The sequence below is a fragment of the Apis dorsata genome, unplaced genomic scaffold (assembly GCF_000469605.1).
Source record: "Apis dorsata unplaced genomic scaffold, Apis dorsata 1.3 scaffold_946, whole genome shotgun sequence".
NCBI lineage: Eukaryota > Metazoa > Arthropoda > Insecta > Hymenoptera > Apidae > Apis > Apis dorsata.
The window spans coordinates 115,088-142,386 of NW_006264055.1; the positions used below are offsets into that span (position 1 = coordinate 115,088).

The 27,299-nt window shown below is 24.9% G+C and overlaps 3 protein-coding genes and 1 long non-coding RNA gene across 9 annotated transcripts; 2 read left to right on the forward strand and 2 right to left on the reverse strand.

Annotated features, from left to right (window-relative positions):
• Positions 1-1,977: 1,977 nt before the first annotated feature.
• Positions 1,978-26,154, reverse strand: LOC102673624. Of its 4 annotated transcripts, none has more exons than XM_006623791.2 (5): positions 26,147-26,154; positions 10,435-10,552; positions 4,290-4,406; positions 2,996-3,498; positions 1,978-2,857 (listed from the first exon to the last, which is right to left on the reverse strand). In XM_006623791.2, the coding sequence occupies exons 2-5, from the start codon at positions 10,543-10,545 to the stop codon at positions 2,356-2,358; spliced, it is 1,233 nt and encodes a 410-aa protein (XP_006623854.1). In that variant the 5' UTR covers positions 10,546-10,552; positions 26,147-26,154; the 3' UTR covers positions 1,978-2,355. The 4 variants fall into 4 exon arrangements, with proteins under 4 accessions (XP_006623854.1, XP_006623853.1, XP_006623855.1 ...); XM_006623790.2 differs by lacking the exon at positions 26,147-26,154 and adding an exon at positions 13,055-13,275; XM_006623792.2 differs by lacking the exons at positions 10,435-10,552; positions 26,147-26,154 and adding an exon at positions 4,710-5,108.
• LOC102673921 lies at positions 4,332-4,986 on the forward strand. The gene is made up of 2 exons (XR_004151592.1): positions 4,332-4,472; positions 4,555-4,986. It is a non-coding gene; the product is annotated as an uncharacterized LOC102673921 (long non-coding RNA).
• LOC102673395 (transmembrane protein 230) lies at positions 14,197-16,602 on the forward strand. 2 transcript variants are annotated; one of them, XM_006623788.2, is made up of 4 exons: positions 14,197-14,773; positions 15,586-15,695; positions 15,847-15,969; positions 16,227-16,602. In XM_006623788.2, the coding sequence occupies exons 1-4, from the start codon at positions 14,713-14,715 to the stop codon at positions 16,362-16,364; spliced, it is 432 nt and encodes a 143-aa protein (XP_006623851.1). In that variant the 5' UTR covers positions 14,197-14,712; the 3' UTR covers positions 16,365-16,602. The 2 variants fall into 2 exon arrangements, with proteins under 2 accessions (XP_006623851.1, XP_006623852.1); XM_006623789.2 differs by lacking the exon at positions 14,197-14,773 and adding an exon at positions 14,952-15,088.
• Positions 22,335-26,920, reverse strand: LOC102672903 (phenoloxidase-activating factor 2). Of its 2 annotated transcripts, none has more exons than XM_006623783.2 (6): positions 26,777-26,920; positions 24,251-24,571; positions 23,362-23,658; positions 23,005-23,273; positions 22,750-22,913; positions 22,335-22,666 (listed from the first exon to the last, which is right to left on the reverse strand). In XM_006623783.2, the coding sequence occupies exons 2-6, from the start codon at positions 24,553-24,555 to the stop codon at positions 22,457-22,459; spliced, it is 1,245 nt and encodes a 414-aa protein (XP_006623846.1). In that variant the 5' UTR covers positions 24,556-24,571; positions 26,777-26,920; the 3' UTR covers positions 22,335-22,456. The 2 variants fall into 2 exon arrangements, with proteins under 2 accessions (XP_006623846.1, XP_006623849.1); XM_006623786.2 differs by having other exon boundaries at positions 24,296-24,571; positions 26,777-26,919.
• Positions 26,921-27,299: the final 379 nt, after the last annotated feature.

Sequence of the window (27,299 nt, forward strand, 5' to 3'; positions counted from 1 at the left end):
TTAGGTTATAATTATTGTTATAATTCAAACTGACAAAACAAAACTTGACAAGCTTACCATACAAGCAATGCAGGGAAGTATGTAGATTTGTTTTTAGACATTGAACATATATATAGTCACGTACGTTTGAATTATTTCTAAATTCTTTATCAAGTTTTTTTATTGTAATTATTTAAATTGGAATATTAGAATATAAATTATACATTAAATTTTATTGTATCATTTTACGATAACGTACGTGACATTTTATTGTATAACATTTTACACTTAGAGGACTGATGCTATATAACTTATATGTTATAGTAATGTTTTTAACATTACCGAATTTAACATTATTATAATTTCAAATTTTATATTTTACTCCATTCCTGTCAATGCTAGTTTTGTTGGTCCTCCAAGAGTCAATAACTGAAACAATGCGAAATAACAAATTTATTCGCTATTTTAAGCACATCCATGACAAAATATTAATAGAATTGAGCTATAGCATGTCCCATTAACAACAATCAAGTTTCGTCTAAATCTAAATATTGGTACTATGACCAGAGCGTAAGTGGGGAAAATATCACAGCTGGCCCCCAGCAACGTCGAAAATCCAAAATAAAGGAGGGACATTGAGGGCCTTCGAGGAACTGCCCGGTCGTCCCAGCTACGACTTTTTAAATCTGTTCTTTCATACGTTTGTCGTGTAGAATATCATTGAAAATGCATCATCTGTGAAATATAGAAAAAATGATACAAATAGTAACTATCAACTATATTTTAAAAAGAATTTCTCAATAACCGAACCGGGCTGATCGGGCTTCCCTTTGCGCGTATATTCATATTATACATGTATATTCTGTAACTAATAGTAATATTAATTGTATGATCGCTATTATTATTAATATTATTTATTGTTATTATCGTTGGCTCGCACGCTAGACCGATTATTGTGTCTGTGCACTACATTCTTCAAAAACTTTTTTATATTAATAAAAACTATTTCTTTTTCAATAAAAAAATAATGAAGTAATTTCTTGAAAATGGCTTAAGCTAGATAGGTAAGATTTTAATTAAATATTTCTCTGAAATGGGATCACAATCGCACGTATAATTTGTTAAAATTGTAGGTAAATTTTAGAATAAAATTTCATTCAATACCCTATTCCAATCTTGTCGAGTTAAAGTTGTTATCCCATAATTCAATGTGTCTGAAATTTACTATGGTTGAGCGCACCGGCACAGTAATTGGCTTCTACTTGTATTAAGGAAAGCGTGTCGAGGTCGCACGAGGCTTCTGAATTTTTATTCGAAATGCTACTTTATATAGGGAAATTATAATCACAGATTGATTCAGCGCGTAAATTTCTCAACTGTCGTACGTTTCACGACGACTCATTCACGCTGATTGTTCCTTTTTCAAAATAGAATTAATTATTTTAATATGGAGAAATCGTAATTCAAAGTCTATCATAATTTAGTCGCTAATAGATTAACAAATTTCATTACTTCACTTTCAGTTTTCTTTTTTCTAGAAAAAACTGAATACATTGAATTTTATATTCATATTCTTGTTAATTTTTTTCAATAAATAACAATCAAATACTTACTACTTAATAAAAATACATATATATCATTTTATCAAAATACAAATATTATTACAATGATTAATCCGAAAGTACGACCAAATGAGAAATTAATTTGAAGTTAACTTTCAAATATACTTCACGTAGATGTACAATTATTATAAACTTAATATTAAACATTTGAAATAACGAATCCACTAATTACAATAAAAAGATATTTGACGCGGTATAGATAGACTTTGAAATAATCTAACCTTGACAATTCAAAGGATACGTCTACCTGTTTCCTGAGACCTTCATGACATACTTCGAGCAGTCTGATATGAGGAATCCGTACGTAGATACATATTTCTTCGTACGCGAATTGAAGCCTCGCACGAACGCGGGTGCTGTAAAGTTATTAAGATTCTTAAAATAATTTTTCTTTTATTTTCTTGTATCATTCATGCTGCTCGAGAGTTCTTTCCAACGAAAGGTAGCCATTTTAGCCAAGGTACATCGATGTATGTAATCGGTCGATTTTATAATCATGCCTATCACATCTAATACTTTCAATTGTTACAGATTTCATTTCAAAATTGTTTACAAAGACTTTAAGAAATTGTTTTAAAACGAGAGTTGTAGTTCATTTAAAAATGCATTTAAAATCATAACATGTATGGTGAATTTTCTAATAGTTGATCGATTTCTTTCTTCCATCAGCCTTGGAAAGAGGAGAGTATACCCTCGAGCGAGCAACACGACGTAAATCATGGACCTTTTATCGAATAATCGAACGTGTACTTAATTATTCCGCGTCCCCACCGTCTGTTCCCCCATCGTCTTGATTATCACCATCATTTACCGCTTCTTCAGCGTTATCATCAGTTCCCTCATTATCCTCGACATTTTCAGTATCATTGATCGTATTTTTCACGTTTTCTTCGGTCGATACTTCCGTCGCTTCGATACTTTCCTCCTCTGGAGGATTCTCATCTCCTTCCTCAGGTTCCTCTACCACAAATTCCGAATTCCCTGCTTCATTCTCTTCAATTTCATCGTTTCTGAAAGCATCCACTACTTGTTGCTCGATAGTGAGCTGTCTGACAGCGTTCTCCAAATTTTCCCTCAAAATGCGAGTCGTTTTATTCTCCTCATCTTGCCACGTGAAAGGCATGAACGTCATTCGAACAGTTTGATAGATTTTCCTAAAGCCTAGTTTCTTGTACAGACTTTGGCTGGCTTCGTTTTCTGGACGTATGACCACGAAAGGCTGGTAACCTCTGTCAGCGACCTGCTTCGTCAGGTACCTACGGTTTTGCTATTATGAATGGAGAAGTATATTTGATCAAAGACATTATTTCAAAATTCATCTAAACTCTACCGTATCAAGCAATAACCAAGCAATTAGATTAACTTTCAATAAAAAAAAAGAAAAATTTGTCTACCTTGCCAATTTCGTCCCGTAACCCTTCCTTCGATATTCAGGCTTGGTTTGCATTGAAAACATGGCCCCGTAATAAGACTGAACCATCCAAGCTGCCAAACTACCCTTAGCAAACACTCCAGCAGCGGGAAGCGTCCTGATCAATCGGAGGAAAACCTCGTGACACTCCATATCGTTCGCTGGATACAATTCGTAAATACTCTCAGCGTGTTCCGCTTTCAAGGGTTGAACTTGAATGTCGGGATGGGCTTCTTCATCCGGTTCCTCGACGTTATCTACGTTTTGAGGATCCTTGCACATAAAAACATCCCCTATCACCCTCTCGATCGTCCCCGTGCCCTCGTAAAGGTGTATCAACTCCTCGGCGATATCGTAATGAACGAAATTGATGTAAAGAGGCTTCGTCCAGTCGATCAAAATATCCTCCTCCCTTAATAATTTAAGCAGATCCAGTCGATCGTTGGGACAGAAGACGCCTACACTTTCGAACAGTAAACCATGAGGCTGAAAATCGATCGAGCGATTGCGTTAGATTAAAACTAAAGAGAAATTGTAAAAGGACTTGGTATATGAATTATTTGTTCAGAGATTTCGTCGCTTCAGATTTAACTGATTCGATATTTGAAGGATTCGAAATTCTATTCGAAATTTAATCTTATTGTTAGCAGAAATTAAATAACACGATTTGAACGCGGTCGAACAAATAATTAACACGATGAGAGATATCAAGGTTAATTTTTGATTTATGAATTGGCGAATCTGGGAAAAGAGACGAGAATTTAATGGTAACGAGTTATCAAATGGACAAAATTGCGGACACGTTAATTAAGTAAAGAGCATCGAATAAGATAGGGTGGTAGATTAGAGAAGTTACAGGGGAAGGTCAGGAAATGAACTGGCAAGGCTGTGAAACAAAAGGTTGGATGAAAGCCAAGCTAGGATTTGGGCCAAATTTTCTGCACCTCTGTGCGATACGTTCAGAAACAAGATGAATTTGTCGAAGGCACGCGAGTTTTCCTTTTGATTTTCAAATTTATATTCATTAGAAAAGAGACCATCAATTTTGTTATATTTCGTTCAGATAATTTGCAAACTATTATCAAGCAGGAAAAAAATAATATCCATCTTCAATGAAAACAAATTGCATTTTGGCGATGTTTGATATTTTACATTCTCCTCTGATGTACCTATTCGATAGAAATGAAATTATATTTGCTATATAGTATGTGTAAGCTACACGATCTTATCAATTGCTCTTAAGTGTAATCTAAAACAAATGGGCATTTCATACTTACAGATAACGTCATGCCTGGAAAATGTAAACAGATCTCATCATCCGGCCAGTCATTAGCCACATAGAAATTAAAATCCCATACTCTGTCATTCATATAGGTCAACAAAGTTTGATGGAACTGTGAAAGAGAAAGATAACAATGTTACGTTAAAAGGTGTAAACAATTGTCGAGAGTTTATTCAAGGTACATTTCCCAACTGAATAACGTTGTGGCAAGTAAAGAAACAAAATAACAAGTAATCCTTTCCCACCGTATGTTTACAAAGCTATGGAACCGCGAAGAAACAGTTGGAAATCTTCTTCATCTCACGAAAGAATTAGAAGAGTACAAACTCTTGGGGTAGTTAAAGGGAAGCTTTTTTTTTCGCAGTGCGCATTCACTAAAGGCAACATCTTGTCAGATGAAAAGGTGGATATTTACGAGGAAGCTGCAGGATAAAGGAGAATCTAGCCAAGGGCGATGCTCCAGACGTCGCTTCTTAAAATAAACTACCACGTGCTATATCTAATACTTTCGTGTTTAAAGCTTTCCTTTTCTTACTCAAATATTGCAATGATCTTCATTTTGCAATGAGTAAGTGAGATGGATTCCGTTTGTCTACTTTTATTATCATCAATAGAAAAATCGAAATCAGAAATATATTATTAAAACTAAGACTTATAAAATTAAGAAAACTTTATCAATCGATACTTAAGATGAAGTAGGTTATTATGTGCTATCTCTGACACTTTAGCATCTCTCTTCTAAATAATAATTTTTATTTTCCAGAAAATTGGATGATCTTCATTCCTTTATCCATCATCATGTCCACCGATATGATTTCTGCACTTGAAAACATCGAAATCACAAAGTCAAGACCAAGATATCTAATAAAATCAATAAAACATCAATAAAAATTCTGAAAGAAAATGTATTTATCAATTATAAAATAAACATACCGAAAATAATTTATAGTGAATTAACTATGTATTTAGTAGCTCGGCTTCGATCAGTTGAAAGTAAGTAAATAATCGGCAATAGAATCTATTGCGGAATCTCGTAGCCTGTCCTAGATTTTATACATATAATCTGGTTGCACCAGAATGGACGAGATATCATACTCGACAAACGTCCTAGCAATTTTATACGTCGATTCGATTTGAAATTTCAATACAAACAAGTCAGGAATGGCACGTAGCCGCATGTGTTTTTATTTGTTACGCACGTTTTATCCGTCATTGCCAATATCCGTTCTATCGAATTTTACTTTTTCGAACGTTCGCCAGAATTCAGACGAATTCACATATACGAATGGAATTTTAACGTCCCTTCCCTTTCTATCGTGAGCGAACAAGTTCCCCGCATCTTCTTTTGTGGAAAGGGAATGTAATCGGGCTCACTTATTCTCGAAATATTTTGGCGAGCATACATGTCGTATAATAAAATGTTTCACATGCAGCACGTGAAGTATAACCGGTGTAAATTTACATATCACTGGCTCGATCTCGAAAAGTGGCAGAAACGATGATGCAAATGAGAAAGTTGTAGAAACTGTCTCGATTCGTTTGGTGTCTTTTAAGTGGAAACAGTACGCGCAGAAAATTCTTTACCGGTAAACATGTCACTCTGTATGATCATAAAATTAATTTTAAAAGGAAAGTTAAATTGCGATAATCAAATAAACTATAAAAACGTTTAGTTTATGCGATTTTGTATACCAGTCAAATGTGAGATTGATTTTAATTATAATTAAGTTCTGTCTTTCGTGACTATCTTTCTTCTCCTTTTGTTCTTTAATATTACTTTAATATGATAAAAATAAAACGAAAAATCTTTAATTCAGCAGAAACAATATAAAGAATCATTTTTAAAAATTCAATTTAATAGAATATTATATATATAAATATTATTAATAGAACAATCTTGACACGAATTGGTTGCGAAAAAAGATACTTACAATCTAATCTATTTGAGGTTAATAATAGAATAGAAATGTAAATGCTAGATAAACCAGATTTTATGATACCTTTATTATTTTTAATATATAAAAACATTTTATCTCAATTAACTAAACTCATGATTGATCAATATATTCATATTTCACGTTTTATTAAAAAGCAAAATTTTTATTTATTTAAAAAAAAAGGAACATTATTACTCACATCGTCATTTGTTAACAACAATTTCAATTTGAAGAACTTAAAAAGAGAAAAAAGAAACGTAGTCAAACATTAGGTTTATCACGAAAACAAAAGAAAAAAGGTTAAAAAAGGTGCAATTGAGAAAATGCTTTGTCAAAATTACTCATTATCGATCATCTTCGAGCCAGCTTGACGTCACTTGGTAAGGATCATCGTGACTTGGTAAGCATGCAAGAAGAATCGATTCGAATGCGGATTCGAAAAAGCCATATGGCATCGCGTGTGCATGTCCGGACATGACCTTGACCTTGCCTTTTCGTTGGTTGGCACAACTTTATTCGAGGATAAATGACGGTATGCGGCATCGTTTCATGCTGGCCAAACATTATAACGCGTAATATGAGTACCAATGAGTATGTTAACTCTACCGAATCGCGCAAACTGGATAACAGGAACAAGAACGGAAGAAAATCCTGTAAATTAAGAGGTTATTTTGTATGACCTGAATGATTGGAATTTAAAATCTTATGAAAACTCTAAGAAAAACTGATGGATGTATAGAAGGGATATACTTATATTAACCTTTAATATACCAACCTTGGGATATCTTTTATTAAAGCATATTTTTTATTTCTATAAATTTGTATTACGTTTATCATAATAATAATCTCATAATATTATTCAGAATTATTATTTTATTATATTTATTATAAATATGCCATATAAAAATCAAATCAATTTCATATTCTGAGAAATTTATAATTTTTCCTTCAAAATATATAATCAGCGTTCAATTATTCAGAAATCAAATGTAATATAAATATACATTTAGCACATATGACCTAATCTTATAGATGTAGAGTCACATTAGGATCTTTAAGTGATTCCATCTTGCTATATTAAGCGTCAAATGAGCTATCACGAAATATTCTCTGCATAATTATGTATTATGTGTACATATTCTCGACATCGTAATATAGTTGTTGAATTCATATAAACTCATGAATACTATGTCAAACGGGAAAGTTTATGATTTCAGATAAGCAATCGATTATTTTCTTGATAATGTTAATTACACTTATAATATTATATTTTAACAGAATGTCGCAAAAACGAATATCTTGATATCGCGAAAAGATTACGAGATCGACACCGCACGTTGATCATGGAAACGCAACCTTGGCCTTGACTCCGCTACACCTTGCACATCGGTAGTGGAATCGAGGTGGCGTGGCCAGCAGTCGTAACACCGATAGTCCCGCCACTCCGCTACCCGTCGACGAGTAACAAACAAAGCTCTTTTTAGATCGATAACTCACTAGCTCAAGAATGAAAGGTAAAAGAAAAAAAGATGGGTCGATGCCATCTTTCTAATTGATTTCTTTCTATTTATTTGCTTTTTTTTTTTTTTTTATGTATCATGTTATGTATCATGTTTTTCTAGTAACTTTTTAAAAAGAGACCTCTGGTGACTAATAATTTAATTGCGAATTCATTCCCACACTATACTCATCAATCTAACGTTCGTTGTTTATTTTTGCAACAGATTCTCGAAGGTATTGAATATAAATTATGGAATTAACATAAAGCAATATCGAATTTAATAATTTAGATGCCAATCACAATCTATTACGCAACAATATTGTTTAATATATGAAATTTCAATAATACATCTTGGTTATATATCTTTTAAGAAATCGTTTAAAATTATATATAGAAATTTCTTATTTCTATATATTAATTTCTAATAAATATGCTCATGCTGGAAATCTCACTTTGCAAAAAAAAAAAGAAGAAGAAAGAAGATTAAGAAGTCTTATACAGGTAGAAAAATTTTTCATTATTTGTTGAGAGTTACAAGACAGTTTTAATTGAAAAGTATGTCGAAATAAATGTCTTATTAGCAATGAATAAATCAAGATAGAAAGGTAAGCTAGATTTAATAATTTGACTCTGAAATATGTACTCATTGACCGATTATCACACTCCGCTGCATTTATATTAACAGGTGTCTGCTATGATATGTAAAAATTGGCACATTTTCGATTAAATGGAAATATTAAAACTTCATTTAACCTCAACAAAACTATCGTAAAAATAGATATAAAATTATATGCAGATTTATCCAAATCTGTAATTAAGAAATAATATATCGAGATAATATAATTTGATGATAATTTCTTGTAAATAATCAATAATGGTAATAAAATATTATTATTAATATTATTATAAAATTTTTTAAATTTAATTTATTATTACAATCATTATTTATGTTATTTTAATATATTTTATAGAAACAAAATCCAAATTGAACAAATCAAAAAGCAAAATACTAATACTACTATACTAATACTACAAACTAGTAGTAAATTTTAAAAATCCTTTATAAATAGCTCTTACTAATATTTGATATTAATTAATAAAAATCACTAATATTTAGTGACACTATATCATCTTAATAATTTAATTATTAAGATCATCTTGTAATAATTTAATTAGGCTGCTAAATATCGACCAGTATAGAAAATACTATTATATACAAGAAACTTCACGAAACAAAGTTAAAATAAACCTTACTGGTCTGTGTAGCATGACAAAGGTAAAAGCAGTTAAAAAATATCAGTTATAATAGAAAATGAAATTTTAAATTTCATAATCAATACACATATATTTGTATCATCGAAAAAGAGATTGATATTATACGATTTAAAAAATAAAAGAAATCATGTCGCATTGTCCGTACTACTTTACGACGCCGCATGCAAATATCACACCAAGAATATCGCCGCTGCGCAAAACGATCTGTACCAGCCGCGACCTTGACACTAACCTAGCACAACGGCCCACCATTTAGACCGGGTTACGGAGGAAATACTACGCAGGAATCTCTTCCTTTGCACCGGTAATCTTATCCTATCGAATCTCGTCGCCTCTTCCCTCGGGAATCCTACGATATTCTATAGCCATAGTTCCCCTTTATGGTTCATCCAATTTCTATCAACCATGCGACAATTTTTATTTCTATTCTTCTTTCTCCTGTTTACTTCAACTTGTTTTTGTCTTGTACTTTCTTTCTTTATTAGATTTATTTTAAATCTAATTTCAATGTCATCATCTTTGATACTATTATTTTAAATTTATTAAAATTATTATTTTCAATTTTAGAATGGAAAGTTAACATATAATTTATGATATCATTCAAAGACTTCAGAAAAATAATTTAAAGATGGCAAACACAGCAGGTATTGATCTTTGGATTAAATTCCTTTTGAAATATTTTAATTTATGAATTCAATATTATCATGATATATATTAATTCTTTAAGTATTGTAGATCTATGTTTCATTGATGTTTCATGAAATACAAAATCTTGTTGGAAGAGTAATTTAAAATTGCTTTAACAGAGAAGACATCGGAATTTTCAATTAAATTTTGCTTTATAGAGATGGTTTCAAGAACTTTAAATCAATTATGTTTTTCATGTTAGTATTAAAAATACAAAAAAATGTAATAATTTGTAGAGAATTACATGATAATTATAAAAATGATTCGTTATTAATCATTGGAATTATTATTAACTTAAAATACAATAACAAAAAGAAAATATTAACCTAAAATATAATAACAGAGAAAATATTTGCAAACTAAGCAAAATTAATTCGTTTACATAACAAGACAAATTAGGTTTTTCTATGAAATATGACATCATTCATAAATAATGTAATTGAAATATGACATCATTCGTAAATTGAATTTTACATAAATAGAATGCTATTAATTATGAATTAATTAACCAATTATTAATTTAATTATTAATTCAAAAACTGTAAACTGTCATGTTTTTTCTGGATTTCCATAATCAAATCAAGACTTTCTCTTTTATTTCAATGATTTTTAATGAAATCAGAATTTTTTTCTAATTTTTAATTATTATTTTAAAAATTTAAGAAAAATTATAAATTCTAAGAAAATTTTTTAGGATTTTTTATATAAATTGAACAAGTTTAAAAGGAGATTGAACGCACCTTTAAGGATTCGGGCAAATAGCCATCAAGGAAATCCAAGAGTTTAGGTAATTCTTCCTTGGCAAGCAAACGAAAGTTTCTGCCTCGTTCCATTGCTTCAGGACACTCCATACTGAAACTAATTACCAAGAGATCATTGTATAAATGGAAAATTTTTAAACTACCTAAGTCGGTCTTCGTCATAAAACACATGAGATCCATAACATTTTCAATAAAATTGTTCAATATTCGAAAATTTGCTGAAACTGAAATCATTATGGTAAAAATTAATAGTCAATAAATATTATATTTAAATATTAATTGTAATAACTTATAAAACAATATGATCTTTAATGTATCTGTTTAATCTTTAATAACTTTCAAATGACTTCATTATTGATTTAAAGATTTTCTCCATGAATCATTCATAATAATAATTTCCTAGAGTTGATTGAACGTCATAGTTTTCAACGAATCGATCAAATAGAAACTTATGAGAAAGAAAAATCGATTTGATCGCATCGAAATGTAAAGCGAAGCAAATTGGTCGGTGACTACATATCTAGTGAACTATAATGCCATTATGTTCTCGTTTCATGTTCATGTTCGTTTATAAATACGTATCGATAAAGATCTTTCTATGCAATGATTATATAATTACAAATATACTTTTGAACTTTAAAAAACGTCATTCTAACCATTTTTACCAAAAGTTCATGAGAAAATTCCAAGGTCTAATTTTTTATTGCAACAAGTAGAATATATCCATGCACGTTCAGACTCGTATTCATAATTATTCAATTTTCAAAATCATTAACATAATGAAAAAATGAAAGTAGTCGTTAGAATGATAATTGAATCAATTCTAATATTCCTAAGAAATCAAAAGAAAAACGAGAATATGAATAAATTATATATTCATTCTAAAAGTTGTAATAGTAGAGGATTTATTTAAGATTGAAAACTTTTTTATTTGGAATAACTTGGAAAAAGTCATTTAAGTTCTCTTAGAAAATCTTAGAACTTGGAAATTTTAAAAATTTAATAACTTGAAATTTAATGACATCAGAAGTAAAAATTGAGATTTAAAATTTTCAATGTGTCCAAATATTTAATGTTGTGAAATTTCAAAGGTTTAGGAGTTAGAAATAATAACATAAAATTATATGATCTTTTTTTTTATATCTATAATGATTGGATAAGACTAAAGCATATTATTTTTCAAGTGGCGACAGTTATCTATGTCTATAATGCGCTTTGTTATGCCTACAACAGTTAACAGTGTCATCGATGTCAGTATAATCTCCATATTTTTTTTTATTGATCGATAATAGTAATCTTCCATATTTTAAAACAATATTTAGTTACGCATTATTGTGATAAATAACGTGAGAAAGAAAAACGACATTGATTGTAATTAAGATAACTTATCTCTCTCTTTAATTTACTTGCAAGCGATTTATTTTATGAAAAATGTCACTAAATCTGGTATTACTGACTAAACATTTAACATTTTAATTTATTTTTATTTAATTTATTGATAAAGTAATTGTATCATGAAGATACGCGAAATATCAAAGTACAAAAAAATTAATTAAAAACAAGATATCTATAATTATATAATATTATCTTTTCATACGAGATTAATTGATATAATATCAAATCAATGAATCGAGAATACAAATGGTTAATATCGATTAGTTGTATGTATTAAAATTATTAAATAAATAATTAAACATTGAACGAAAATATTGAATACTTTACATATGAATTTTTTATTGAATTTCATTTGTACAAATAAATTGTTCTTCGTGTAAAATTCATTTTATTTGATATCAAGTAATCATGTTAATTGAATAAAATGTAAAGCGAAAAAATTTCTATATTACATAAAGACTAAACTATCATGATTATTATGAATATTAGTTTCGCAATATTATGTCAACGATATTTTTAATAATAAAAGAACATTTATTTTAGAATGAAATAATTCTAGAAGGACGACAATGAAACGAGAAAAGAAGATTATCTTATTAAAAAAAATCAAATATAGATAAAAGAAAATTCAGCGAAAAGTAATAAGATTATCCCTTACGACTCGTAAAATCTGAACAGTAGAAAGAATAATTCTTTTGAACTCTCTTACTTTATTTTTTCCCGCCTTTAAAGCGAAGCATATTTTTCCCTGAATATTTCAGTAGATTTATCGTCGTCAATTTATTACCGTAACTTGTCCCGCGTCGTATGTCCACGTATGACTCTAGTCTATTATTTTTATGATAAAATTAAACGTGTTCTCAATTTAATTAATGAACCGACATAGGTAACATTAATAAACGTAAATGAAAATACGATGTGAATTAATATACGTGGCACATTTCACAGCATCCTAAGCTACGAAGAATCTTCATTTATCGACAAGTAACCAACTACTACCTACATGCAGCGATTGCTGCAGATAATCACGCCAGTATCACGATAACATCACAACAAAAAGCACTATGATCCAAATCGCATAACTTCTTAATGGAAATATCACTGGCAAAAAATTTTAAACATTTTATTATTGGCGCACCAATGACTAATGATTTATCGCATCCATTCTTAATCGGCATATTATAATTATGCTTCTTCGATTTACCTTAATGGATTAATCACGTGATTGTTATTCCAGCAAGTCGTAAATAATAATCACTGTAATCGACGGATATTCGATTGTCGAAAGAAATGAGAATTACGCGGCGTGAAATCGGCCGGAGGTGAGAATAGTTGCGGGCTGTTATCAAGAGGTAGTTCCAACGGAGGCACCCGCCCTCGCCGCCCCCTGAACCCGCACTGCCGCCCCTAGGTCACCATTACCCTCCTTGCACCTAACACCACTGTACTAGTCCCAGCGCAGGCGCCTTTTTTCTTCAATATCGTATCATTAGCTTCCAGTGCCCAACACTACAGAATTTTGCGTTCATCTAATTGCAGAATTGTTAATCAAATTTATTTAAAAAAAACTTCTTTCCAATCAGCATGTTTAATATTTAAAAGAATATCATGAAAATAGGATAATTAAGAATAAATAATTCAAAATTTTTCTTTGTTGATTACAAATATTTCAATTATTCTAACTTTAATTAAAAATTATAATGATTAATATTAATTTATTTGATGGACTAATTATATTAATATAAATAAATATATATTTATTATATGATCGTAGTAAAAATTAGCTATGTTATATATAAATCAATATTTTTAAAAAGATATTATTGAATTATGATTAAGTCCATTAAACTCTTTTTCCTCATACGTATAATTTATTTTAAAGAAATATATCGATTCTTTCTTTCATTTCTTCGATTTTTCATCTTCCCTATACATTGATCATAGATCATGTTTTACTCGAAGTTATTAATGCGCTCAAAAAGTGATGCTTCTTAGACATTTCAAATTCTGTAATTATATGACTTAATGAATCAAACTTTTGTGAAAAAACATATAAATAAGATAAATATTCACATTTATTTTTATTTCACATTTTTTTCTTTACAATTATATTTTTTATAACGAAAATATACAATCTTACTATATTTTTATATTTTTGAAATCCAAAATTTTATTTTTAATTCCACAACTTTTATGTATTGTTTTCATGTAAGTAATATAAAATTACTATAAGAAAATATTCGCTTTGAAAATATCATAATATTATTGAAATTCTATGAAACCCTTATGATAGTACGGTACTGCATTCAACGTCACGGCGCAGGAAAGCACAGCTTCCACCGCCTCTTCATTTTCGCAGATCGATCCGACCAACTGACAAGAAGTGTAATTGAAAATCTCGAAGTTAAAGTTGTCTATGCTAATAGTGCGCGTTAAATATATTAAAAAAATAGTAATATTAATTTATAAACTTTGTGTATCTAATTCTTAATCAACTGCTTTCTCGACTATAAATCAACAATATTTTTATTTGATGAAAATTCGTGTAGAAATAATTATTTATAATTAGTATTTGGCTATTAATTGTGCGAGCTGAATGTTTGCATATATTGTTATTCATTTATTTAAATAGTGATTTTAATTAATTTAGACATTTTCATGAAAGGATAAAAATCTGGATTTTTTTAAACCAATTCAAAAATATTAACGAACTTTTGAGAAATTGATTCATTTTATTTAGGAGAAAAATGGCATCAAAGAGATTTGTCAAAATGAATTTGAAGCCTGTCTTTTTTTTTTTTAAAATTGTACAATATTTTTTTCATCGATAGCAAAGTCCAATAAAAATAATTTGATGATTTTATGTATACGACTTTAAGTGTTCAATTGTTGATTGATATGTGGACGAGTTGGTGTAGCACAGGTAGTATTTAATTTATAATAATAATAATATTTGTTTTTAAATTCTTAATATATACTTTCATTATATTTTTCTCAAATCAAATTTATTTATCTCTATTTGTTGCTATATGATGTTAAATAAATTAAATATTTAAATGTTCCCTCGGAATCTATCCCTACTTTTAACATACGCGCATGCGTTCTGAATTTAAAACACGTTATCAAATACTACAGATAATAACCTATAAGTGTTTTTGTTCATTTTTTTTAATAAAAATAATAAATTGCAAAATTTAATTTTTTTCTTTAAGTTATTATGAATGATATCTGCTAAAAAGTTAAGTACAACAATTTATTGATGGAAAAAATTGTTTTATTTGACATTTTCAATCTATATATTTACAATTACACTATAATAATTTGTAATTGTAATTTATACATAATTTAATATGTATAATTATAATTGTTGAAATATTTACAAACAATGTATATATACTCATAATTCAATCAATATTAATAAATTTACTTTATATTTTTAAATGAATGAAGTATTCAGTTTATAAGATATTTACATATTTTTGATAGATTAATTCAATTAATTACAAATTTCATAGAGTATTTTCGTAAAAGATTTATTATATAAAGAATAAGATGTTATGAAATATAAAATACATCGTTAAAAATAATTGAAAAATCTATATAAGACAAAATTTATTTTAAATATAATATAAAATAATGATATTAATAGTTAAAACTAATTTAATTTAATTTAATTTAGAGAAACAATGAAAATTTTGATATTATAAAAACTTGGAATTAAATTTATTTTTATAGATTATATTCACAAAGTGAGTATGTCTAGAAGAAAACTTGGTGATAAACAATTTAACAACGTGGATTATACACAGCTTACAGAAACTGATAATGGTTTTGTTGATTCCCAGGTTAAATATTATTTATTAAATATATTTTAAATATTTTTCTATTTCATAATATTATAAATATATTTATTAAAATCAATCAAGATATTATGTAACTAAAATATGTGAAAAATTTTGCAAAGTAAATATGATTGATTAAATATTTTTTCAACAGTTTGTGAATCCATCAGTAAAAATACCATGGAAAGCCATTACATTAGCTGCTCTTCTTTTTGTTGGAGGTACTATAATGCTTATTATGGGCAGTCTAATTGTAAGTGGACATATTGATTCAAAGGTAAAATATCTTAACAATATTTTTATATTTTATATTTTTAAAATTATTGTATTTCATTATAATTTAAAAAAAATACCTTTTCTTATTATTTCAAAATATATGTATGTTTTATTTTATATACATATTTATTTTACATATATTATATTAATTATACCAATTTAATAAAAAATAAATATAATTGTAATAATAATAGTATAATAATAATAATAAACAATTTTATATATATATATATTTAATAATTATTTTATTTTTTACAGTATTCAGACCGTATGTGGCCACTTATTATTTTAGGGATTCTAATGTTTATACCAGGTGCTTATCATATGAGGGTAGCTATTTTAGCTTATCAAAAAGTACCAGGTTATTCATTTGATGACATACCAGAATTTGATTAATCAAATGCAAATCTTTAAAGAAGTAATTATGAAGATTTTAAATAATTAATATCTTGAATGTTTAATTTATTTTGTTTTTATAAACTATAAATATGTTTTTATTGAATTATACATATAAATATCAAGAATTACTTATAATAGACATAGCAATTTTTATTTAAATTAATTTTATACATTAATATTTTATTTAAATGTTCATTTTATTAGATTTAAGTATAAAGAATACACAATTTATTAATAATATCAAAAATTTATTTTATTGTATTATAACTATATATGTACTATTTTAATATAATTATCACATATTTTCAAAAAAAAATACAAATTTATATATATATTATATATAATCTATTATTGTATAATTATATAATATTTATAATGTGTATAATTTCATAATACAATATATTTTAATCTATCAAGACATAATCGACTTAAATATATATTTTAAAATTTGTAATATATTGTGTATAAGACAATTATAAACGAAATATTGTTAATTTAAAAATAAAAATTAAATAATATTTGTTATATCATAAACATCATAATTAACAATCATATCATTATGTTATATTATTACAATCATAATTAAATAAATATAAGTAAATTAGTTTAGAAGTTAAAAAATTAAAATTGAAATTTTTACATAAAATTCTAAAGAAATAATATATTCAAAAATATAATCTTATTTCCATTGTTTTTAATTAAATATATGTATAATTAAAATCGAATTTATTGTTTATTTCTTAAATATCTTATTTCTTAAATACTTATATTACTTAACTTACATATTTTACCTTTAGGTTTCTTGTTATTAAAATAGGTGGATTGAATTCTTTTTGTAATAAATATATTCTTTTTGCATTAAAATTTTGTTCTGTTCCATTGTTTATAATATTGTTGATTTATTTTTTTATTACAAATAAGTTTCTTATTCAAATTCTATAAAAGATTAAGATTAATTAATAAGTTCTAATTAGAAATATAAGTAATTATAGATATAACTTGCCTTAAAGATAAAATATACAGAATATTTTTTTAAATGATTGATTTCAAATCCAATATTTGATAAAAATTGTTCCATTAAATCCAATACTGTAAGATACATTTCTTCTTTTGTCCAATCAGAATTTATAATAAGATGTGTTATTGGATAAAACTAATTTTAAAAAATGATAGCGCATAATATATTGATATGAATATTTTTTATTAACAACAATTATAATATAATTTTTTTTTAATAAAAATGCATTACTTATAACACTTACTTATAATTTAAAATATATTCCTAAATTAATTGCTATTTGATGTAAGCGTTTAGTTAATATGAACACATTAATATGAACCAATTTGGCAATTAATGCACAAAATGTAATAATATTTAATATAAAATTATATTCAATAATTAATTTTGCAATGTTTGCAATTAAATCATAATTGTTTCGTAATAAAAGCATTGATACTATTTTATTTGCAATATTTATAAGTTTTAAAAATATAATGTATATTTAAAAATATATATTCTGAATGTATTTATATAATTCATATTAAATTTATTAATAAATAATATCACTTAATCATATAAAATTATTTTTTTTTACCTATTGGATAAAAATTGCTAAATTGATCTATAATTAAAAAATGAAAAAGAAAAATTGCATAATCTTTCATAAAATGCATTTAATAAAATGATTATTATTTGTATTCTAATAGGATCTTTTACAGTACAATATATTTTCCATTTACTTGAATTAGTATGAGATTAGTTTCTGGAAAGAATATTTCATAAAAATAACTGCAATTAATTATTAGTTTTCATTTTAAATATTATAATAAGAAAATATTTCCTAAATAAGAAAATAGCTTTAAGTAAGGTAAAAACTTTTATAATTCGTTGATTTGCTAAATATATCTCAAAAAAAAGCAGAATAGTTGCAGCATCAATTTTATGCAAATGAATTTTTGCTTGAATTATAAAATTAATATTTTTAAGTATTTTTAATATAAGCTAACATCCAGCTAAATTTTTCTCAGCTAAACGAATCAAAATATGTTTAGCAACATCATATAATATTTGGTATGATATAGCACTTGTCCCAAGTTGAACTGCAAAAAAATATTAAATGAAATCAAGAATATTTTAAAATAAATATTTTAATATATTTTAATGCAATATTTTTCTTTAATTTATTGCAATACAAAAGTTATTTTATATTGGAACTTGAAAAAATATATATAACAAATTATGTCATTGAAATTAAATTTATAGAAATTTAACATTCAGAACTTAAAATAAAATATTATGCTTATATTTTTTTTTACATGAAATCTTATTATTATAATTTAAAAATATATAGTCTAAATATTTAAATAAATTAATTATTCCAATTAAATTCTTTAGAAAATATTATCTATTTTAGTTTGAAAATTCACTTAAAAATATTAACAAATTAAAAATGTATGTCAATTATCATAAATATATTAATTATCTACATAAAAAGACATAATTTTAGCAATTATAATATTTTATTAAATTATTTATTATTTGCATATAATATTCAATGAGTTTATTCAAACAATAATATTTTATTTCATTGCATAATATTTGATAACATGTATGAGTAAAAAATGATTGTTGATCTTTTTTTACTGAATTAAGAATATTCATAACATATTTATAATCATTATGTTTAAGTCTTTCTCGAAGGCTATTGATATAATATTTCCAAAATCTTGTTCTTTCATATGCAAAATATAGTTTTGATAAATCCTCTATAATATATAATGATTAATATATAAAAAAATATATATCAAAAAAAAGTTATTTTATTTACCTATTGAATATAATGTAAAATAATTTTCATTTTTTACATCATTAATACTATTTTGTTTATTTGTTTTCCAAGTCCAATTAAATATTAACTATTTTTGAATATTTATCTATATCTGATGTATCTGATGTAATCTCTGATTCAATTGTAGAAAATTTTACTGAATTAATGCCTGCATCATATTTTAATTATATATTTTTTTCTGGTCTCTTTTTTTTATCAAACTTTTGAAAGATGAGATTCAGTTCCACATTTTCTATAAGTAATAAAATTTTCAGTGAACTCCAACATTTAGCAACTTTAATATATAGTTTTAATATCTTTAAATAATAAAGATATACAGTTTTCCATTTCATTACTTATTTCTTTTTTATTATTTTCTTCATTTAAAAGAAAAGATTGATTCTTTATACACAATTTATTTACTTTTGATACTGTTGGTTCACATAATTGTATATTCTGCAGAAAATCACAATCTTTATTTATTAATATTCCTAGAAATTTGAATTTCTCTTCTAAAGGATTTGGAATATTTTTGTTATTTTCTAATTTTTTATTTATCACACAGATATTTTAATACTACGGAAAATATTATGAATTTTCTTTTTTGGAAATATCATTATTTTTAACTTCTTTTACATTGTAATCAAATATCTTTAGATTTTTATTTAATTTTTTTATATGATTTTTCATTATTTTAATCTTTTTTATATGATTTTTCATTATTTTAATCTTAATTTTCGATAATTTAGTTGATTAATTTCTTTTAGAATCATTATTTGATTTATTTAGAGAAAATATATGTAAATAATTGTTCATATTATCAATGGTTAATGTATTATTTCTATTATTTTTATATTGCAATGGAATATTATGCATTAATGATATATTATTTAATATATCTTTTTGCATTAAACAATTTATTAAAACAATAATTATTTGAACCTAAAACATTTTTAAATTTATTTGAAATATTTTTATTAATTTCGATATCAAATTTGTTACAACATTGTTTAGATTTTTTTTTCTTTAAACGATTCATTTCTATTTCAAAAAAATATTCATTTTTATTTAATCTTTCACGCTTATATTGAAATAAATAATATTTATCAATATAAAAAAAAATATTAAAAAGTAAAAATATTATTACAATGTATTATTTTTTTACAAAAATTTTATGCAATTTTCTGCAATAAGTATATGAATATGTACATAATAAAATATTAAATATAATAATGTTATATTTACTTAATATTGTGATTTTTTTTATTTAAAAACAAATGAATATAAATTATATCTAAGTCTCCATTAATCAAAAACTTCTGATACTTTGCAATTTAATTCACGTGGAAGAGCACATGTATATATTCGAACTTCATTCAGTTCGGATGTCATCGCGAAAATATTTAAAAATGATGATAAAATTGTGAGAATCATAAACATAATCGATATATCGATAATATAAAAAAACTTTTATATAGCTCATAAAATTTTAAAATTTTAAGCAAAATAAATATAATATATAATTGGAAATATTAATTGTTGAAATAATAATTTTTTTATCATTTATTTCTATCTTTCTTCCTTCTTTTTCCATTATTTATTTTTTACTTTACTCAATTTTCATAAATATCAACTGAAGTTAGCAAGTTAAAATATATATATATATATGTATGTATGTATATGTGATGTCAAAACTATAATAATCGTAAATCGATATTTCAATATCATTTGAAACTTCATGTTTTTCTAATGAAATTTATTATTTTGTTTATTACTACATAACTACATACCATTATTGAATAAAATTTTTGCGATTTATTCACAATATTTATTGCGAGTTATTCACAATAAATAAACTGATAAAAAAAATAATTTAAAATATAATATTAATGATTATAAAATTGTCATATTTATAATTAAAAAATAAATTGAAGAAAAAATATATTGTACAATAATATATAATAATAATCACAAAATATGATGTTATGATAACTATTACTTTATCGAAAAAATAAAATTATTCAATTTAACAAAAATATATTAAAAACATTCAAAAAAATAATTATAAAAAAAAATTATAATTAATCATTTTAAGAAATTATTTCGTTTTTTTTAATAAATTACGAACATCTAAATGTTAAATAGAAAAAAAAAATCGGAAATGAATATTTACTTCAATATTTTTTTTCTACCAACATACTATGAGGATTTTTTTTTTTTTTTTGATGTCTTTGACCTAAATAATTGCAGGTTTTTAGATATTTTCAAAATATGAAAAAAAAAACATAATAAAAAAATTATAATTATGAGAATATACGACATTACATATTATAATGCAAATTAAATTATAGAAAATAAATATAATAATATTTTAAATATAAAAACAAAAATATTTTTTTATATAATTATGTAAATGAAATCACAAAATTTTAAAAAATTATGCATGTTATTTTTATAGTTCTATTTTAATGATTTCAATATATTTTCAATATATATGCTACAAATAAAATAGTTAAAATTTATATAATTTTTAAATAAAGATAAAAAATTTTCTTAAATTAAATTTTAGCGAAATTCATATAAATGAAACATCATATTTTGTGATTAGAAATTTGCATTTCAGAGACAAAGACAAATATAAATGTTTTAATTAATTAATATTTAATTTAGCAGGTGAATAATCTCAAAAAAGAAAGATTATAAATAATATTCTTCTTGAAAGTAAATTTTTTAAAACGTGCATTAGAAGATTGGAAATACAATGTATAATATCATATTATTGTATATGTATATACAAATATCATACAATGTAATATCTGAAAATCATTATAATGAAAACTTCATTTGCCAAACACATGCGAATCGCATATTTTCAGAAATTTTTCATTAAATATAATTTTATGATCGATTATTTAATGCAAAAATTAATTTTAACTATTATTCCTATTTTTTTTTAAATTATTTCTTTCTCATTTTATGTATATATTTTATATTATATTTTATATATAATATATTCTTTTGAATATAAAGTTTATATAAAAAAAAAGTATGATGAAGAAAAATAATAAAAATGATCCGCATCTGTAATAAAAATTATTTGAATATCAAAGGAATTTTATATAAAAAAATATATCCAATGTACATATACCTAGTTTCACATACATTATTATTTTAAAAATAGCATGCGAAGAATACAGCAGTCTTTCCACAGAAAAACATCGATTTCTATGCACACAAATTTATAAAATTTTGAGAAACCAATCAGTTTATTTTTTGAGCCTGATATACAGTGTTGTCCAAATTATAAAAAGCCATTTGTTCATCGATCCAATCACGAACAGATGCAACATTAGCATAAACCCCTGGAATTCCACCTTCACCACAACCAATTCCCCATGCTACAATACCTGCTTGTAAGTATATATTAGGGTTATTATTACTTGGACAAACAAGAGGACTTCCTCCATCACCCTAGAAATAGTTAAAAAAAAAAAGAAATTACATTGCTAATATTTTTTTTTTACATTATTAAATTTATAATAAATTCTAGTTACCTTACAAGTATCTTTATCAGACTCTCCACCAGCGCAAATAAAACTATTATCAAGAATAAAATATTTTCCTAATCTAGTTTCTCGAAGTAAATCTTGACATTGATTGTGTGGTACTATTGGTAAATTAATTTTTTTTAAAATTACCTGGTAATGTCCTTCCTTACCTATAAAAAATTAATTTATTAATGCAATAAATTTTTTTATTATTCTAATAAAAAAATATCTAATAAATAAATTTAATAATTAAATCTTTACCAAATTTATCTTTTCCCCAACCACTAGCGAAACATCGAGAACCATCGAATACAGTATTTGGTTCCGGTAGACAAACAAGATCCACGTTCTCCATTAGATTCAAAGGCTCGGATAATATCAAAATAGCAAAATCATTATAAAGAGTGCCGCCAGCAAACTTTTCGTGAACGATTACATTTTGCACATTACGATCCTGATGAGGAAAAATCTCATTCTTAGTTTGCGTATCCCATTCTCCAGCACGAATTCTCAATTCAGACGGTTTTTTTCTATTTGAAAATTATTATGTTTATTTCATTATAAATAATAAAATATAAATCGATAGAAAAATATTTTAAAATATTATCGATTATTCACCCTTGTACACAATGAGCAGCTGTTAAAACAGCTTGTTTGTGAATTAAGGAACCTCCGCATTGATAGACGTTCAATTTTTGATCACCGATATTTTCTTCTTTTATTATAGCCACCATCCACGGAAATTCGCCGAATTGCGCTTCGCCATTCACATCGCCAGTTATTCTAAAACCAACACCCTCAGGATGTCTTTGTCCACAAGTACCTTTCTTCTCAATTGGTGGAGGTGTAACTTTTTCTATTCTATCTGGTGGTTTACAACAGACATCCAAGTAATTCTCGCATTGACCGAGCGCCCTGCATCATTAATAACATTAAAATATTAATAAAATTTCCTTGAATTGCCATTATATGATATAAAAACAAGATATATATATATATTGATTTATGAACAAGAAAAAAATAAAATTATAGTAATCTATAATTTTCATAGAGTTCAAAGATAGTCTCATGCGATATGAATACTTTATTAGATTTAAATAATTATCATTGTGATAATATGAATAAATTTTAAGAATAATAATTCATGTCAATTATTATTCTGAATACTTCGAATATGGATCATCACTGTATTGTCAAATTAAATTATTAAGATAATTCGTATTTCCAAATTCCATTAAAAAAATATTATGAAATAGTAAATGTATTAATATGTTGAAATAATGAATTTCTATAAATTATAAATAAATATAATAAATATGAAACGAATATATTTGTTAAATTATGAATATTCGTATTTGTACATGCAAAATAACTTCGTATCATGTTTGTTTAATAAACTAGAAAAATTAACAGTACATCTTTAATATTAGTAAATTCAACACTATTTTAATCATTATTCGAAATTATGCTAATTTTAACCGTTATGAGACTATTCTTTAGAACTCACCGCAATACGCGATGTTTATTGACTCTTTCATCATCGAAACCGAACCTGATATCAATAATTCCTGTTCCATTCTGCAAGATAGAACCATTGTGACACAGATAATATGGTACACATTCACAATCCATTTCTGGTTGCTTTGGCCTATTCTCTGTGCCTAAAATTGTCGTCGATGTAGTAGAACTAGGATTCGAAGTCTGCTGATCTTGAGGAGTTCCAAATATATTTGTTATTAAGGAATCCAAATTGTTTTGAGGCGCAGCTATAGAAAAGCTAGCCATCGCCAATATCGATAATATTTTCCACATTGCGATTTTTAAAATCCTGAAACACATTATTTTTCAAATTACTTAAGTAAACGTTTCAAGAGACTAAAGTATAAAGGTTTTTACATGTAAGCATATAGTATTAGTATATGAATCATCGATTAAATAGTATCAATAACCAGACCTTTTTAAGAATGAACAGGTATTTGAAGGACAAAAGTTTTACCACTTTTGATTTAGTTGTCTCAAGATTTCAGGTAACATGCATTTAATACATTTTTGGAATTATTGTACATTTCACCATTTTACTTATGTTTTTCAAGTCGACTGTTATATTTTTTTAGTTCGCTCATTTTTTTGAAAATATTAAGAATTAAGAAACATTAATAAAATAGAGAAGATTCGATATTTTTTTTTAATTTATTATAGATACTATTTGTTATATATAAAATTGAAAGTAAAATAAGAGAGATAATTATTTACATATTATTCGTTCTTATACTATTCTGATTTGATTTGTGGATATGAAACTTTCAGCCAATACGCGTGCTACTTTTTATTACGTTTATTCTATCGGAAATAAGCAATTAAATCAAAATACTTATTACAATTATCTTTTTATGCACAGTAGTTTTCTTAGTACAATATTTAAGTTCATTCAAATTGGTTCTAATTGATATCATTTTCATTAAAAAAATTTCAAAAATTTATTTACATTAGTTTCATAATTATAAAGTAAAAAATATAAAAATTGTAGTTTATTCATAATTAAAAATATTTTTAAATTTTAATCAATTTTAAAAATTAAAAATATAAAGTGAAAATAACTTTATATTTATTAAACAAGAAATATTATAAGTACTTATTTAATCGATCGATAATAATTTTAAGAAAAGAATTTTTCTATATATATATGTTGTATATACACTATATCAAACTAGCAGAATATTTTTATGGAAGAAAACCTGTTGATTCAGTTTCAATAATTCCATTAAAGAACAAAAGTCTTTTCATTATATAAATTGTATAAATTCGAATAGATGATAATAGAATTAATATGTATTTTAATAAATACCTTTGTCTAGAAAATTGTGTTCATCATTAAAAATTATCAACTAGTTGTAATTTATTTCATTTGAATTATAAATAAGAATGATTTCACGATTTCGATATGAATTTTCATCTTCATAAAGGATAAACAAGAATACGATACACGTTTTGTATAAACTTATGAAAGATGTCCAATTATTAACATGACTCATTACTCGTTTCTTATGCTAATTCTGCGTAATGTTTTCAAGATATTCACATGTTAATTGTTCATTGTCAATGTCATTATAAACATTTATCTTAATTAAAGACAAGCAAGAAAAATAATTGTTTAAATAATGTTAATTTAAAAAAATTTATATTTAAAACCAATAATAATTATATTTTATGCCAATGGAATATTCAAAAAAAAAATTGAGAATGCATATGAAATATATGATTCAATAAATACTAGAATTTTCCTGTTTAGATTTAGATTTCCCAAGAATTATCGAAATTGTTTAAAAAACATGTAAAAAAAATTAGATAAAATAAGCAAAATATATTATGAAAGAAATAATGAAAATAATCATATTGTAAACACCTTAAAAAATTATTACAAACATCATTCTTAATCATAAATTATATAAGAAATGATTGACTTTGACCTTTTTTATGATAGTTAATCATAATATATATATCAATATGATATTATAATAAAATATTTTTTAATTTCGTATAAATATAAAAAAACGAATTAATAAAGAAAGACATAAAAAATGAATATAAAAAAAAACAGTAATATTTATAAAATTGATCATTTAAGAATAATAATAAATTTATAATAAATATAATAAATATATTTATTTATAATAAATATAATATAAATTTAATATTTGTTTATAATATATATAATATAATTATAAAGACTAAAATGCTAATAATATAAAATAATATAAAAATAATATAAAAATGCTAATAATATTGTTAAAATTCAATTCTAAGAATCAATAAAATAATTTAGATTAATTTTTCAATAAATATTTTTCTCATACTTTTTTATATAATTTGATATAATCTATATCTTTTTAGTTTATAATTGATAATAGATTATAATCGATTTTTTTACGTAGTAATGATAAACTCATATTATTATTAATTATTTAATTTTATAATAAAATTTTTTAATAGATATACAATTATTACATATATATAAAAAACATAAAGTACTTACGATAATCTTAAATATCAAAAATTGAATTTTTCTCTTCAAAGAACAATGAACAAGTGCGATGTGTCGAACGTTCGAACCGCAATTTCTCCGTTTACATATACAGCAGCCAAGCTTCGAGCATATATATATAAGAATTACCCCCTCCAGTTCATGATTTCATGATCTTGTCCTATAGTAAATGTTTGTATATATTCATATATACTTATATATTACGTTACGCTGAAACCATTGAATACTGAATTATCTTATTGGTCAAGGTAGTATTTAGATGGTATTTCCCATGCCATCATGCAATTATAATATTGATATAGATTTCTTAGAATTTTTCTCGAAATTATCACAATTTTTTTTTTATTGACGTCATAACTTATGAAATTTTTAATAGTTTAATAATAAAGATTTAAATTAATAAAAATTTTTTAATATATTTTTTTATTTACTATATATTACGTATGTATGTATTATGTATATATTATGTATGTATCTATTTCATGCAAATCTAAAATTATTTCAATGGATGATT